Consider the following 15,507-nt stretch of genomic DNA (forward strand, 5'->3'; position numbering starts at 1 on the left):
CCTCTACCTCTACTCTGTACTGTACCTCTCCTCTACCTCTACTCTGTACTGTACCTCTCCTGTACCTCTACTCTGTACTGTACCTCTCCTCTACCTCTACTCTGTACTGTACCTCTCCTCTACCTCTACTCTGTACTGTACCTCTCCTCTACCTCTACTCTGTACTGTACCTCTCCTCTACCTCTACTCTGTACTGTACCTCTCCTGTACCTCTACTCTGTACTGTACCTCTCCTCTACCTCTACTCTGTACTGTACCTCTCCTCTACCTCTACTCTGTACTGTACCTCTCCTCTACCTCTACTCTGTACTGTACCTCTCCTCTACCTCTACTCTGTACTGTACCTCTCCTGTACCTCTACTCTGTACTGTACCTCTACTCTACCTCTACTCTGTACTGTACCTCTACTCTGTACTGTACCTCTCCTGTACCTCTACTCTGTACTGTACCTCTACTCTACCTCTACTCTGTACTGTACCTCTACTCTGTACTGTACCTCTACTGTACCTCTACTCTGTACTGTACCTCTACTGTACCTCTACTCTGTACTGTACCTCTACTGTACCTCTACTCTGTACTGTACCTCTACTGTACCTCTACTCTGTACTGTACCTCTACTTCTACTACTCATCTACTCTGTACTGTACCTCTACCCTGTACCCTACCTCGACTGTACCTCTACTATACCTCTACTGTACATCTTCTATACCTCTACTCTGTACTGTACCTCTACTCTGTACTGTACCTCTACTCTGTACTGTACCTCTACTCTGTACTGTACCTCTACTCTGTACTGTACCTCTACTGTACCTCTACTGTACATCTTCTATACCTCTACTCTGTACTGTACCTCTCCTGTACCTCTACTCGTGTTCTTTCCTTCCTCCTTTCACTTCCTTCTGCTGCCCTGCCATGTGCCGTCACTGAAGCAGCTTTTCTAAATCGCTGTAATAAGACGATTTCCTTTGAAAAATGTTTCTTTTGTTTTTCCATGCAGGTACATTGTCAGGGTCCTCTTTTTTTTCCTGTTTTCTTTGAATAGACCAGTTTAGCTCCTGGTAATGCAGAGTTTTCCAGGGGACAACTGCCACTTCTGATCGCCTACACGATTGCGGCGGATGTTGGAGCGGGTACCTGTCAATTTCAGGTCCCAGCTTCCCACACCCCAAAGGTGCCAATCCTTAATGGGGAGTGTGAGACCAGTCCTTCCTCTTTTGGGGGGAGCCCTGCTTTAAGATCGATTTCCTGTGAGCTTTTATAGAAATCGCGTTGTGATGTCACCGAATGCTGGGTTGGGTCTCTAGGTAAAGTTTTATTGTTCTGGCCAATGAAATGAATGAACGACCAAACGGTTTCTCTGCCAAATCTCTGCTGCCAGGAGGAAAGATGGCCAAAGCGTCCAGTGTGCATGAGGCCTTCGATCTGCTTCCTAGATGGTATGTGTGTTTCGTCATACGTGTTTCCACTAGCATGCAGGCTTGCCGGTTTCCTACATCTCCAGCCCTGCAATCTGATCCGGCTCCGAGGGGCCCCTGCCTTCGTAATTAGTAAACAAGATGAGACTGTTGCGTGAGCAATTAGAAATGTGGGCCGCAGGTTGTATCGCACCCCCTTCCTGTCTTTATTGGACTGTTTATTTCTTGTTCATGCGGTCGCTGTATTATCATCACACGTCTCAAGCATGCTTCTGTTCTTTCAGGAGAATCCAGCCCTACAGCTGAATAGCAGGCCTGTCTGCATGCATGTTCTCAAGGCCGAGCATTGAAACAGATGAACAATTTCTTGCTGTATAATCATTTCTGCGGTGTTTTTCCTTTCCGCCTTCCCTCCAATCATCACATTTGCTGTTGGAAATGTGGGATTGAGTGTATAGCCGTATACCATTCATGTGGTTGCAATCTCCAGTTGGCTGCTCGCTCCTCTTCCGTGTTCTGTGCTGATCTTACATGCTGCAGGCTTTTCCCTGACGCACCACACATGGGGAGAGTCTCGTGACCGCCAGCCCAGTGCAGACTCTGAGGAGCTACAGATGATGAGGGGCTGCAGCATTCCTGTTGTGGCCGGGTCATTGGCTTCCAGTGGTCTTCTGATGGCTAGCCTGCATGCATTGTGTCCAACGAATGGCTTTATTGGTGTATGAATAGGTTGGCTGCTGGACCGGCCCCTTCAACCCTGGAAGACCAGGAACCGTGCGTGATAAAAGGCCAGAATATTACCAATAAAATGCATGAAAATGTCAAATGAGTCTTGAATTGTAATAGAGCCGTCTTGTGAAAGGATTGGCCTTTTCTGCATTTAGCTTTTATTGTGTTCATCTTGTCGCTGTAAAGACCTCCAGCCCCAGGCTGTCAAGGTGGACTCTGATAGTCATTGCCAACTGCCTGACCTTGATCACTGTCTCCCAACTCTTGGGTAGATAACCGGATTACATGAGAGGCCTTGTTGGTGCGTCTATAGCCGAAACCTTTCTCTGACCCTCGCCCGCAACCCATGGGAGGCCGTATTGCACAAGTCCATCCCGACCCTCACCAACAACCAGAGGAGGCTCGTGGGATTTGGGTTCCCAACAGCCTAGCTAGATCCTGATGGAGGCCATTTCTCAGTTTCACGGAGGTCAAGCATTGGGGTTCATGAGAAGCTCATATCAGCCAACACTTATACCAAATTTTTGAAGTTTTGGTGGAAAACCTACAGTGATCACTTGAGTTTAGACTGTACTTTGCTGTTGGTGTGCAAGGCCAGTTCCAGTGAACGTGTTCCTGCGTTCCGAGATGGCTGGGTGTGTAAGCAGGTGCTGCAGCAACTATCGGCTGGAACCGAGAACAGTCGGAGGAGAATGTCACCAGCACACCCGTGGATCTCCAATGTGGATCCAAAGCTTTGTGAAGTGATCATAGTTACAGTAAGAGCAACATTTTGGAGCCTCACAGAACCCCTTTATCTGGCGTCTGACCACATGCCTAATGATTGGGTGCTGCGGGGCTCCGAAATGTTGGAGATCCATGATGTGCTGGTGACTTTCTTCTCCTCAGGCCACAAAGCCCACCACACATGCCCCCCTTTATTTTTTCTATCCTCCTCAGGAAAGTTTTTTTCCTCTCCTCCCCCTACTTCCCGCTTTCTCTTTGGCAGGCAATAGATATGGCTGTAAACCCTTTCATATATCCAAATGAAGTGACTGACCTCAGGTGACAGACAAATCCTCCTACATGAGTTGTACCTGTTTATCTTTAGCCTGCTCTTTGCTACATCTGTTCAAAGTCCAGAATTTATACAGCTTGTCTGAGCTGTTAGATAAAGGGCCGGGAGCGGATATTACAAACTGCAGAGTTCAGTGTGGAGAGATGTGAGCTGATTGAAGGGGAGAGTCGGTACTACAGAGGAGGAATCGTTTATGCGGCTCTTGTTCTCTACTGCAGCTCCAACTTTACAAGTAGTCCCTCTGCATCACACCCTGATGCTCTGCTATGCTGGGTCAGCAAGCCCAGACTGCGATCTACCAGTCACCTGGCTGCCATCTACTGGCTGTTGACTCCCCGATCTTGAGTGCCTAGAGAAGGGGGTCTCCAAACTTTCTAAGCAAAGGGCCAGTTTACGGTCCTTCAGACTTTAGGGGGGGCTGGACCGGAAAATGTCCCAGCATCAGTGTAAGTAAACCATGCCCCATTTTTGGTGGTAGTGCGAGGAATTGTGCCCCATTGATGGTGTCAATGGGAGAAATTGTGCCCCATTGATGGTGTTTATGGGAGAAATTGTGCCCCATTGATGGTGTTTATGGGAGAAATTGTGCCCCATCGATGGTGTCTATGGGAGAAATTGTGCCGTGTCGATGGTGTCTATGGGAGAAATTGTGCCGTGTCGATGGTGTCTATGGGAGAAATTGTGCCCCATCGATGGTGTCTATGGGAGAAATTGTGCCCCATCGATGGTGTCTATGGGAGAAATTGTGCCCCATCGATGGTGTCTATGGGAGAAATTGTGCCCCATCGATTGTGTCTATGGGAGAAATTGTGCCCCATCGATGGTGTCTATGGGAGAAATTGTGCCCCATCGATGGTGTCTATGGGAGAAATTGTGCCCCATCGATGGTGTCTATGGGAGAAATTGTGCCCCATCGATGGTGTCTATGGGAGAAATTGTGCCCCATCGATGGTGTCTATGGGAGAAATTGTGCCCCATTGATGGTGTCATTGGGCCCCATTCTTGGTTTCATTGGTGGGAGCTGTACCCCATCGTTGGTATCATTGGGAGGAATTTGTTGTCAGTGGATTAAATAGTGCAAGGGCCAGATAAAAACAAGCAAAGGGCCGCATGTGGCCCCCAGGCCGCAGTTTGGAGACCACTGGTCTAGAGTGCATAGAGCTGCAGTCAGACCTAGGTCTGCATGCTTGTCGGTTGGAGACAATGTGGCCGGTCTCTTCTAGATGTCTAGCTGCTTTCGATCTGATTGCTTTCATTGGTTAAACCTCACTGTGGATATTTGTCTTGTTGGCTGCATGTTTTATTCAATTGGATCCTTTTCAATGCTAAAATGTCTCTCGCATGGTCCCTGTTACATAACTGCTCAAATCTGGTCCCCAGAAGCGTTTACTTGATTAAAGGAATACTTGTGGGTCGTTGCTCTGGAGACTTCCAACTTGCAGCGTACATTGTTGGAAAAAGTCATGTTTACAGCCATAGAAAACCAATAAAACTGCAGAATGTTCAACCGGAATGCTAAAATGTCTGTGAAACAGCGTTTGGTTGTCAGGCTCTCAGGAGGCCCTTCGAGGAATTGGAGGCATCTACCCCTCTGGTTATGTTGGTCCCCCTTTGTGACTGAAATGACTGGAGCGATTCAGGTTTTTGGGGGGTTTTTGCTGAGGAAAAGCGCTTGCTTGGAGTAGTAGTCTGTCTTGACGTTCTGTTCTTGGAGGAAGCAAATGATGTACCACATTGCGTTGTCATGTTATTTCTCTCACACACTAGAAAATAATTCGATCCCCAGCAGATTTTGTAAGTTCGACCACTTACAATGAAATGAAGGGTCTATGATTTTTATCATCGGTGTATTTTAAATAGCCAGAATATCAGCCAAAAGTGCAGAAACAACACGATACAAATGTTATAAATGGAGTTTCAGTTCAGTGAGGAAAATAAGTATTTGATCCCCGAGCAAAACAGGACTTAGTAGTTGGTGGAGGAACTCTTGTTGGTGAGCACAGAGGTGAGACGTTCCTTGTAGATGGTGGAGGAACTCTTGTTGGTGAGCACACAGGTGAGACGTTCCTTGTAGTTGGTGGAGGAACTCTTGTTGGTGAGCACAGAGGTGAGACGTTCCTTGTAGATGGTGGAGGAACTCTTGTTGCGAGCCCAGAGGTGAGACGTTCCTTGTAGTTGGTGGAGGAACCCTTGTTGGTGAGCACAGAGGTGAGACGTTCCTTGTAGTTGGTGGAGGAACTCTTGTTGGTGAGCACAGAGGTGAGACGTTCCTTGTAGTTGGTGGAGGAACTCTTGTTGGTGAGCACAGAGGTGAGACGTTCCTTGTAGATGGTGGAGGAACTCTTGTTGGTGAGCACACAGGTGAGACGTTCCTTGTAGTTGGTGGAGGAACTCTTGTTGGTGAGCACAGAGGTGAGACGTTCCTTGTAGTTGGTGGAGGAACTCTTGTTGCGAGCACAGAGGTGAGACGTTCCTTGTAGTTGGTGGAGGAACCCTTGTTGGTGAGCACAGAGGTGAGACGTTCCTTGTAGTTGGTGGAGGAACCCTTGTTGGGGAGCACAGAGGTGAGACGTTCCTTGTAGTTGGTGGAGGAACTCTTGTTGCGAGCACAGAGGTGAGACGTTCCTTGTAGTTGGTGGAGGAACCCTTGTTGGTGAGCACAGAGGTGAGACGTTCCTTGTAGTTGGTGGAGGAACCCTTGTTGGTGAGCACAGAGGTGAGACGTTCCTTGTAGTTGGTGGAGGAACTCTTGTTGGTGAGCACAGAGGTGAGACGTTCCTTGTAGTTGGTGGAGGAACCCTTGTTGGTGAGCACAGAGGTGAGACGTTCCTTGTAGTTGGTGGAGGAACTCTTGTTGGTGAGCACAGAGGTGAGACGTTCCTTGTAGTTGGTGGAGGAACTCTTGTTGGTGAGCACAGAGGTGAGACGTTCCTTGTAGATGGTTGCCAGGTTTGCACACATCTCAGGAGGGATTTTGGTCCACTCTTCTTTCCAGATCTTATCTATATGGATAAGGTTTCTTGACTGTTGCTTGGCAACTAATTTTCAGCTCCTTACATAAATTGTCTATAGGATTGAGGTGTGGAGACTGGCTAGGCCACTCCATGACCTTAATGTGCATCTTGAGTCACTCCTTTGTTGCCTTGGCGGTATATTTTGGGTCATTGTGCTGGAAGATCCATCCACGACCCATCTTCAGTGTTCCTGGTTTAGAACCTCCTTCTCTCAGCAAGATTTTCCAATGCATGGCCCCGTCCATTGACCCCTCAATGCTGCAAAGTTGGCCTGTACCTTTTAGCAGAGACACCGCCCCAAAGCATAATGTTTCTATCTCCATGCTTGACTTTTGGGATGGCATTCTTAGGGTCATAGTCAGCATTTCTCTTCCTCCAAACACGGCGAGTCGAGCTAATGCCAAAGAGCTGAATTTTGGTCTCATCTGACCCCAGCACTTTCTCCCAATCCTCCTGAATCATTTAGATGTTCATGGGCAAACTTCAGGTGGGCCTGTACATGTGCCTTCTTGAGGAGGGGGACCTTGTGGGCGCTGCAGGATTTCCATCTATAGCGGCCTATTGTGTTACCAATGGTTTGTTTGGTCCCAAATGCCTGGAGATCATTTCAAGCTTCTCCTGTGTAGTTCTAGGCTGACCCCTCTCATGATCGTCCTTACCCCATGATGTGAAATCTTGCATGGAGCTCCAGACCGACGAGGGCGATTGGGTAGTTTGTATTGCGAACATTTGTAAATATTCACTCCAACAGTTGTCTCCTCACCGAGCTTCTTGCTGATGGTCTTGTAGCCCATTCCAGCCTTGTGCAGATCTACAATCTTGTCCCTGTCGTCCTTTGACAGCTCTTTGGTCTTGCCCATGGTGGTGGTGAGGTTTGAATGGAAGAACGAATCTGTGAACAGGCGTCTTTTGTATACACATAATGAGTTGTCGAGCGCCTTCTTACATTGACAGGACTAATCTGTGTACCACATGAGCACATGGCCAGTCTGTAGGAGCCAGAATCATTGTTGGTTGGGGATCAAATACTTTACTCACTGAACTTCAACTCGGTTTATAACATTTGCATCGTGTTTTTACTGGATTTTTGGTTGAGATTCTCATTTAAAATAAATCTATGAAAAAATTATAGACCCTTCATTTCTGTGTAAGTGGGCAAACTTACAAATCTGCCGGGGATCAAATTATTATTTTCGTGTGTGTGTGTGTTAGTTATATATGTGTCAATCGCCTTTAACAAATAATTTTGTCTCTTGCAGAAAAACAGGGTCCTGAAAGGAAACGAATCAAGAAAGAACCTGCCAACCGGAAGTCTGGCTTACCTTTTGGCATTGGCCTTTCAGGAATCCGGGTCGGGTACCCTTTATCGGAGAGGCAGCAGGTCGCCTTACTTATGCAGATGACAGCAGAAGAATCTGCAAACAGCCCAGGTAACGCACATACATGGATATTCAGGATTTTGGTGTGCAATCAGCTTGAAACTGTTGACCTCAGAAGAAGGATCCATGCTGATGGCTATAAGCGGATAGGGCCCTTGTAACCTTCACTCTGCCGGCTCTCCCCGGACCCCGGCGTTCGCTCTGCCCGCTCTCCCCCGGCGTTCGCTCTGCCCGCTCTCCCCCGGCGTTCGCTCTGCCCGCTCTCCCCCGGCGTTCGCTCTGCCCGCTCTCCCCCGGCGTTCGCTCTGCCCGCTCTCCCCCGGCGTTCGCTCTGCCCGCTCTCCCCCGGCGTTCGCTCTGCCCGCTCTCCCCCGGCGTTCGCTCTGCCCGCTCTCCCCCGGCGTTCGCTCTGCCCGCTCTCCCCCGGCGTTCGCTCTGCCCGCTCTCCCCCGGCGTTCGCTCTGCCCGCTCTGCCCGCTCGTGCAACTTTGCACCCAAATGAAACTTGTCACTGCCACTGACATCCCCAGTGACACCAATACAGTGATCTGTGCTAATGGTACTGGGCAGGAAGGGGTTAACATCTGGGGAGATCTAAGGGTTAACTGTTTTCTGTGTTTTACTAAGGAGACATGCTGCTTTGTATTGCTCTGCTGTGCAGATTTACATACAGATCTCTCCTCTGTTAGCTCCGCAGAGTCCTGGCCATAAATCAGCTGCTGGAACCTGGTGGTTGACACCCTGAGGAACCAGGTTGAATGAAGATCTCGATTCCCCATCAACACACTCTATGTGGACGGAGGAAATCGCCTGCTGAGTTGTATCCTGGCAGTGAGGAGGCTCTCCTGCTGTCAGAATAAACTGATCAGTGCCGCCGGCTGTAGCTGAGGGCACTGATCGATCAGGAAAATCCCAACTGGTTGTTGGGTTGTACAAATGTCGATCAGTCGATAGACTTCGGTACAGTCATCCTGCCCATACATGGGTTGGAAATCGGCCAGTCCCCACTGAACTGTCTGAATTTCGATCTGCATATGGCCGACATAACTGTATGGCCTGTTGATGGCTTGGCTCATAATCCAACATTTGTGTAATCTGCCGCGTCTAAATGGGCCCCGGTTTTGCTCTCACCGCTCCCTATGGGGCGTACTACACTGAGCGGATCGGATTGGTCATCTCCCGGTTTTGCTCTCACCGTTCGGTATCGGGCGTACTACACTGATCGGATTGGTCATCTCCCGGTTTTGCTCTCACCGTTCGGTATCGGGCGTACTACACTGAGCGGATCGGATTGGTTATCTCCCGGTTTTGCTCTCACCGTTAGGTATCGGGCGTACTACACGGAGTGGATCGGATTGGTTATCTCCTGAGCTGTGTGGATCTGAGGTGGTCTTATTCCCGCCTTAGACCCCTCTGTGACACACTTACCATGAATGCCACAAAGAAACGTTCTTCTGCCTTTTATTCTGCTTCTCCATCTTTTCCTGAAAACTCATCTTGTGAAATCTAGGGCTGCAAAAAAATATCCGGCATTTAACGTAACCGCTTTCTAGGAGGAAGTGGCAGTTCGTGTTGTGCAAGCCTTTGTGGTAGATGTAAAGTTTGTAGCTTTTCCCCCACAGAGATTCCTGAAATTCTCCGAAGGAAAAAAAAAATCCAATCCGGTGCAGGAGAAATACAGCGCAAGCCATCTTTGGTGCAAGTGCTCCCCCCTGCGTGCAGATCGGCTACTGCAGCAACGTGATGACATTTGTGGCCTTTATGTTGTCTGCAGCCAGAGGACAATTATCTGTCACAACTGTCAGATCAAAATGGTTTATAGAGCCAAAAGGAGTTTTTTTGTTTTTTTAATTGTTTTAATTTCACCAAATCATTTCCAGGAGGTTATTTCAAGAAAAGTGGGAAACCCTCCAAAAGGGAAGTTACAGGCTGTGCGCTAGAAATGACCGGCAATTATTGGTTGGTTTGCTGAAACCTCCTGACTGACTTAGATATGCAAACAGAAACTTTTTGTTTTGAACAAATTTTTTTTGTTTCTTCTTAGATCCGATCCCATCTGTAAGCGCCCAGTTCACGCTAGAACACAGTGTGGGAAACCCGTGATCCGTGCGCATTTCCTGCAACACATTCGCACTCCACTTGTGATTTGCAGCAGGTGTAAGTGCAATGTTAACGACACCCAAAATGCAGGTCACAAATGTAAAGTGTTTGCCTGCACTGGATCGCATGCTACAGTACAGCTGTGCAATCCAGCTGCAGTGCGGTCCTGCAACTGGTGCGTGCGTGGCGCTGCTGCAATGCGTTCCCATTCACAATGCATGGGCTCAGATTCCACTGCGTTGAATCGCACCGGAATACAGCGCAGTTCATAGTGTGAACCGAGGCTGAAGCAGTTTGTAAATTTTGCACCCCGGGATGTTGTGCGTTTCTCCCACATCTAGTGGCCTCCCGCTCCTCACTCCTGGCTCATCACTGATTGGTGACATGGCTAGCAAATGAAGAAAGGGGCGGGGCCAGACTACCCATTGGGAGGTTTGTTGTCGTTTCCAGTAGAACAATCTTCTGGAAGAAGGCCGGTGTGCCGGAGCCCGGCTTGTTCTCTTCTCTGCGGAGAGCACCAAGTCAGTCTTTCCATATTACTCTTAGGGCTGATTCACATATTTTTCTGCATCTAAAACGCACCGAGAATAGGATACATGGCTGTCAATGGCATTGTTCACATCAGTGATTCCAGACATAGAAAAGTAGATCACGCTGCATTTTTCCTCAGCAGAGCTGCACTGGAACATGGTAAATCGCATCAGGAATGCACGTGACCCCTAATGACCCAAAAAAGGGGGGGGGCACCTCTAGAACGCATCAAAAATGTGAATGCGGAAACTCCACCAGACTGCATTTCTATGGTATGAATCAGCCCTAAAGGACTTTGTAAAGGTTGGATTTGCAGGTTTCCTTTGTCGCATCCTTGTAGGAAACTGAGGCAAAAAGAGACATTCTGAAAAACTCTCACCCCCCGAAATGCCAATTGCCTGGCTCTCTCTGGCTTCATTTTCAGACACTGACCCAGAAAATGTACTGATCATCGGGTACATCAGAGTGAAGAGAGAATACTTTCCATACTTTTTCCAGGTCAGTGACTCAAAATATTGAACTCTCAGGAAGTCCTCTAATCCTGGAAGGAAGGGGCGGCACTGGCAGCCTCCATGTTTGTCACCCCCCTAAAGTACCTGAAGCCCCTCATACATTCTCATACTCATCCTACCTTTTGTTTTCTAGTTGACACGACACCAAAGCATCCTTCTCAATCTGCGGTTGGCCAGAAGGGGACTCCTAACTCCGCCTCCAAAACCAAAGACAAAGTTAACAAGCGAAATGAGCGAGGGGAGACCCGACTTCATCGGGCAGCCATTAGAGGCGATGCGCGGCGAATCAAGGAACTGATTAACGAGGGAGCAGATGTCAACGTTAAAGATTTTGCAGGTAACGAATTGCATCTCACTTCTATTAAATGATAAAAATGGGAGGGGTGGCGTGGGAGGGGTGGCGTGGGGGGGATGGAGTGGGGGGGATGGCGTGGGAGGGATGGAGTGGGGGGGTCCTCGCTGGTTACTTGTTACACCTGTATTTAGGGTGTAATGTGTTGCCAAAGAGCACCTGCCGCACCCCCGATCCCTCATTGTGACAGCGAGTGGGGCATCCTCTCCCCACACCAGCTCACAATTCAAAAACCGCATACTGCCACAGAGGCCAGGTTGGTCTGGGATACTCGGCTCTGCCACCCCTTTGCTGGGATGGGGGCAGCCTCTGTCCTTTTGGGAACCCGGTGCTAAATCATTCATGGATGACCTGATTCTGGGTCGGGGTTTCATGTGTAGGAGAGCAGCTACCTTGCTGAGATCTATTGAGTCATCCCTTCAGCCAAGCTTTGGTCAAAAAAAAAAAAATATATATATATATATGTAGTATATTTTTTTTTTTTTAAATTAAAACTGTTTGGGGCTCCGCCCACATGGCTGCACTTTACAGGCTATATATAAAATTTTCGTGCGCTTCCGTTACATGCACAAATGTTGGGTGGAGTAGTTGTTTAGGTATGTCAGTAGCAGGACAGAGACGAATGTTGGGTGGAGTAGTTGTTTAGGTATGTCAGTAGCAGGACAGAGATGAATGTTGGGTGGAGTAGTTGTTTAGGTAGGTCAGTAGCAGGACAGAGACGAATGTTGGGTGGAGTAGTTGTTTAGGTATGTCAGTAGCAGGACAGAGACGAATGTTGGGTGGAGTAGTTGTTTAGGTATGTCAGTAGCAGGACAGAGACGAATGTTGGGTGGAGTAGTTGTTTAGGTATGTCAGTAGCAGGACAGACGAATGTTGGGTGGAGTAGTTGTTTAGGTATGTCAGTAGCAGGACAGAGACGAATGTTGGGTGGAGTAGTTGTTTAGGTATGTCAGTAGCAGGACAGAGACGAATGTTGGGTGGAGTAGTTGTTTAGGTATGTCAGTAGCAGGACAGAGACGAATGTTGGGTGGAGTAGTTGTTTAGGTATGTCAGTAGCAGGACAGAGACGAATGTTGGGTGGAGTAGTTGTTTAGGTATGTCGGTAGCAGGACAGAGACGAATGTTGGGTGGAGTAGTTGTTTAGGTATGTCAGTAGCAGGACAGAGACGAATGTTGGGTGGAGTAGTTGTTTAGGTATGTCAGTAGCAGGACAGAGACGAATGTTGGGTGGAGTAGTTGTTTAGGTATGTCAGTAGCAGGACAGAGACGAATGTTGGGTGGAGTAGTTGTTTAGGTATGTCGGTAGCAGGACAGAGATGCCCAAAATAAACTGGAAGATTGTTTGGGGTAATAAATGAGCCGGCCTTTCTAGGAAAGTTTTTAGGGCCTGGAAGGGTTTCCTGGTGACCCCGACGGATGGGTGGCACTAAAAGGCGATTCCTGGATCCCTTTCCATTAGTATACAGCCGGTATATGAAGGATGGTTTGCATGTGTATGGAAGGTGACCTGATGTGTGGGGGAGAGGTTTCGGGAACAGTTGGGCAGGTCTCCTGGAACATCTCTGTAAACTGATGCTGGTTCGGTGTCGGTGTCAGTCTTTGTTCCTCGTAGAGACGAAGATATTTTGCTGAGAAGTATTTGCATTCTTGCTTTGCTTTCTTCCTGAATGTTGCCCCTCTCATGGCTTCTGCCTAGTTGAAGTGTGACGGAGGCCGCGACCTTCTTTACGGAACACTTTGTACTCCGAGAACCTGCTGCTGGTTCATTTGATTTTTGAAAATCTGTGTTTAGTAAGTTTGCAGTAGTTGGGCGTAGTTAAAGATGAAGGATGGCTGTTTTGGCTGTACTTCTCTGGATCACTGGAGTGGACCTGGTTGTGCACTCCTGTGATCAGTTTTCAGCCGTCGGTGGGCTAAAGACTGCTGTCAGCGTGTCAGAGCTGGTCCAGGCTCTGCAAGGATCCAGATCCTAGATGGCAGTTGGCGCAGCCTCTCGGCGTGCCACGGAAAGCCTGGCACTCCCACCCCCTTCACCCCCCAGGAGAAGAGAGCTGGTAGCTGATGATCACGAGCTCTGCAGACCGAAAACTGAATGATCAGTGGCGTTCGATCGCTCAGTTCTTGGTCTTGGAGGCCACGGGGGACAGATGCAGCCTCCACCTAGGGGAGTATGCCTTTTTTTTTGTCACAAATGTGTTCAATGGTTTCTGTAACTGTTGCTTAGATGGATCAGCGCTGCTTTTAATGTTCGCAGGTTGGACGGCCTTGCATGAGGCATGTAATAGAGGTTACTATGATGTGGCGAAACAGCTCCTGGCTGCCGGAGCAGAGGTCAACACCAAGGGCTTGGACGATGACACCCCCCTGCATGATGCGTCCAACAACGGTCACTTCAAGGCAAGTACTTGTGTATTAAGAAAAAAACTGCATTAACATTTGATTCTGGGGTTTGCAAATATGCATCCTCCAAGTTGCTCAAATTTGTGCCGCCCAGCCCTTAGCTGCCTAGAGATTCTAAACACCTTGATCTGGATTGTCTTCGTTTAATGCCTGTAGATAGAGATGATAGAATATATACTATTTTTCCATACAGATGTTCAGAAATGTGTGACTGTAAGAGGAATGTTCCTCCTTAAAGGGAGCCTCCGCTGTGTACTCTCAGCTGTATGGGGAAATGATTCCATTATGCCGCTGTTGCCATTCAAGACGGTTCAGATTTTGCTGGTTGCCGTGAACATTAGAAGCCATGTAAATATTTTCCGAGAACACAACATTCCACGTGTAACTGTACAGACCGTCTTCAGCAGTATTGAGACGAATGTAAACCTTTTTTTTTTTTTTTTTTGCTAAAAAAAAAAAAAAAAACCCAAGCGGTGATTAAATACCACCAAAAGAGCTCTATTTGTGTGTGAAAAAAAAAAAAATAAGTTTCATATGGCTACAGTGTTGCATAACTGCGAAATTGTCATTCAAAGTGCGACGGCGCTGAAAGCCGGATATTGGCCTGAGCTGGAAGGGGGTGACAGTGCCCGGTAGGCGAGGGGTTAAATCCTGTTTCATGGAGGTCTTTCATCAAAGTTTGGGAGATTGAACCGTTGCCATCCAAGTAACTGGAAGAAAGGCGTCTCAGGCGTGTGGTCTCATCGCTGTGCTTACATTGCAGGTCGTGAAACTCCTGTTGCGGTATGGAGGAAATCCTCATCAAAGTAATCGGAAGGGAGAAACCCCTTTAAAAGTTGCAAACTCTCCGACCATGGTCAACCTTCTCCTGGGAAAGGGTACCTACACCTCCAGCGAAGAGAGCTCAACTGGTAAGTGGGATGGCGTTTGGGGATTTTGCTGCTTAAACATATCTTTGAAGGAATGTGGATGAACTCCGAGGTTTAGAGAAATCCCTGATGTTCTGAAAGATTTGCTATAGCTGGGAAGACCAAGAAAAGCTACAAATGTTCCCCCGGGACTTTATATGGCAAAAACCACAATGAGTCTACGCAAAATATAAAACGTTTATTACAAAAGATTGACACAAGAAAACGAATCAAGATTCAGTATATAGTAACTTGTGGTACGAGGAGTCCTATAGGTACCACATTGTACTACAATTACTAAATATCAAATCTTTTGATTCCTTTTATTGTGTTAATCTTTTGTAATAAACATTGTTTTATATTTTGTGTAGACTCATTGTGGTTTTTGCCATATCAAGTCCCGGGGGGAGCATTTCTAGCTTTCTTGAGATAGACATAGAGAGAGAGATATATTTGGCAAAAACAATTTTAAATGGTGGGACATTTTACCATTATTTTCGTAGGATAACTGGACATGGTCTCTTTCCCTGGTGGAACAACATGTCTGTCCTCTCCTTGTGCCAAGTAGTGATTATTGCCTGGCATCCTGTTTTCTCTGGCTAACTAGATTAAAGTAGTTCTAAACGCACCTTTTTTTTTTTTTCTTTAATTCATTTTGTGTATTAAAGTGATACTAAAGTCTTGTTTTTTAAAGAAAAAAAGTCACCCTCTCTCTACAGTGGTTTTGCACAGAGCAGCCTGGCCCCTCCCTTTCTCGGGTCCCCTGCGGACACCCCTGGCCCCTCCCTTTTTTTGGGCCCCTTGCCGACACCCCTGGCCCCTTCCTTTTTTTGGGCCCCTTGCCGACACCCCTGGCCCCTTCCTTTCTTTGGGCCCCCTGCCGACACCCCTGGCCCCTTCCTTTCTTTGGGCCCCCTTGCCGACACCCCTGGCCCCTTCCTTTCTTTGGGCCCCCTTGCCGACACCCCTGGCCCCTTCCTTTCTTTGGGCCCCCTTGCCGACACCCCTGGCCCCTTCCTTTCTTTGGGCCCCTTGCCGACACCCCTGGCCCCTTCCTTTCTTTGGGCCCCTTGCCGACACCCCTGGCCCCTTCCTTTCTCGGGTTCCCCC

General features: G+C 48.0%; 1 protein-coding gene across 1 annotated transcript in view; it reads left to right on the plus strand.

The window, feature by feature from the left end:
* ANKRD11 (ankyrin repeat domain 11) overlaps positions 1-15,507 on the plus strand; it is a 65,746-nt gene that overhangs the window by 38,041 nt on the left and 12,198 nt on the right. Inside the window, exons 3-6 of the mRNA XM_089667753.1 lie at positions 7,475-7,645; positions 10,871-11,074; positions 13,344-13,486; positions 14,253-14,400. Of these exons, the coding sequence (XP_089523879.1) occupies positions 7,475-7,645; positions 10,871-11,074; positions 13,344-13,486; positions 14,253-14,400 (666 nt within the window). The remainder of the gene's footprint in view (positions 1-7,474; positions 7,646-10,870; positions 11,075-13,343; positions 13,487-14,252; positions 14,401-15,507) is intronic.

This window comes from Staurois parvus, unplaced genomic scaffold (assembly GCF_062004578.1).
Source record: "Staurois parvus isolate SC_StPar_1 unplaced genomic scaffold, SC_StPar_1.0 ptg003552l, whole genome shotgun sequence".
Lineage (NCBI taxonomy): Eukaryota > Metazoa > Chordata > Amphibia > Anura > Ranidae > Staurois > Staurois parvus.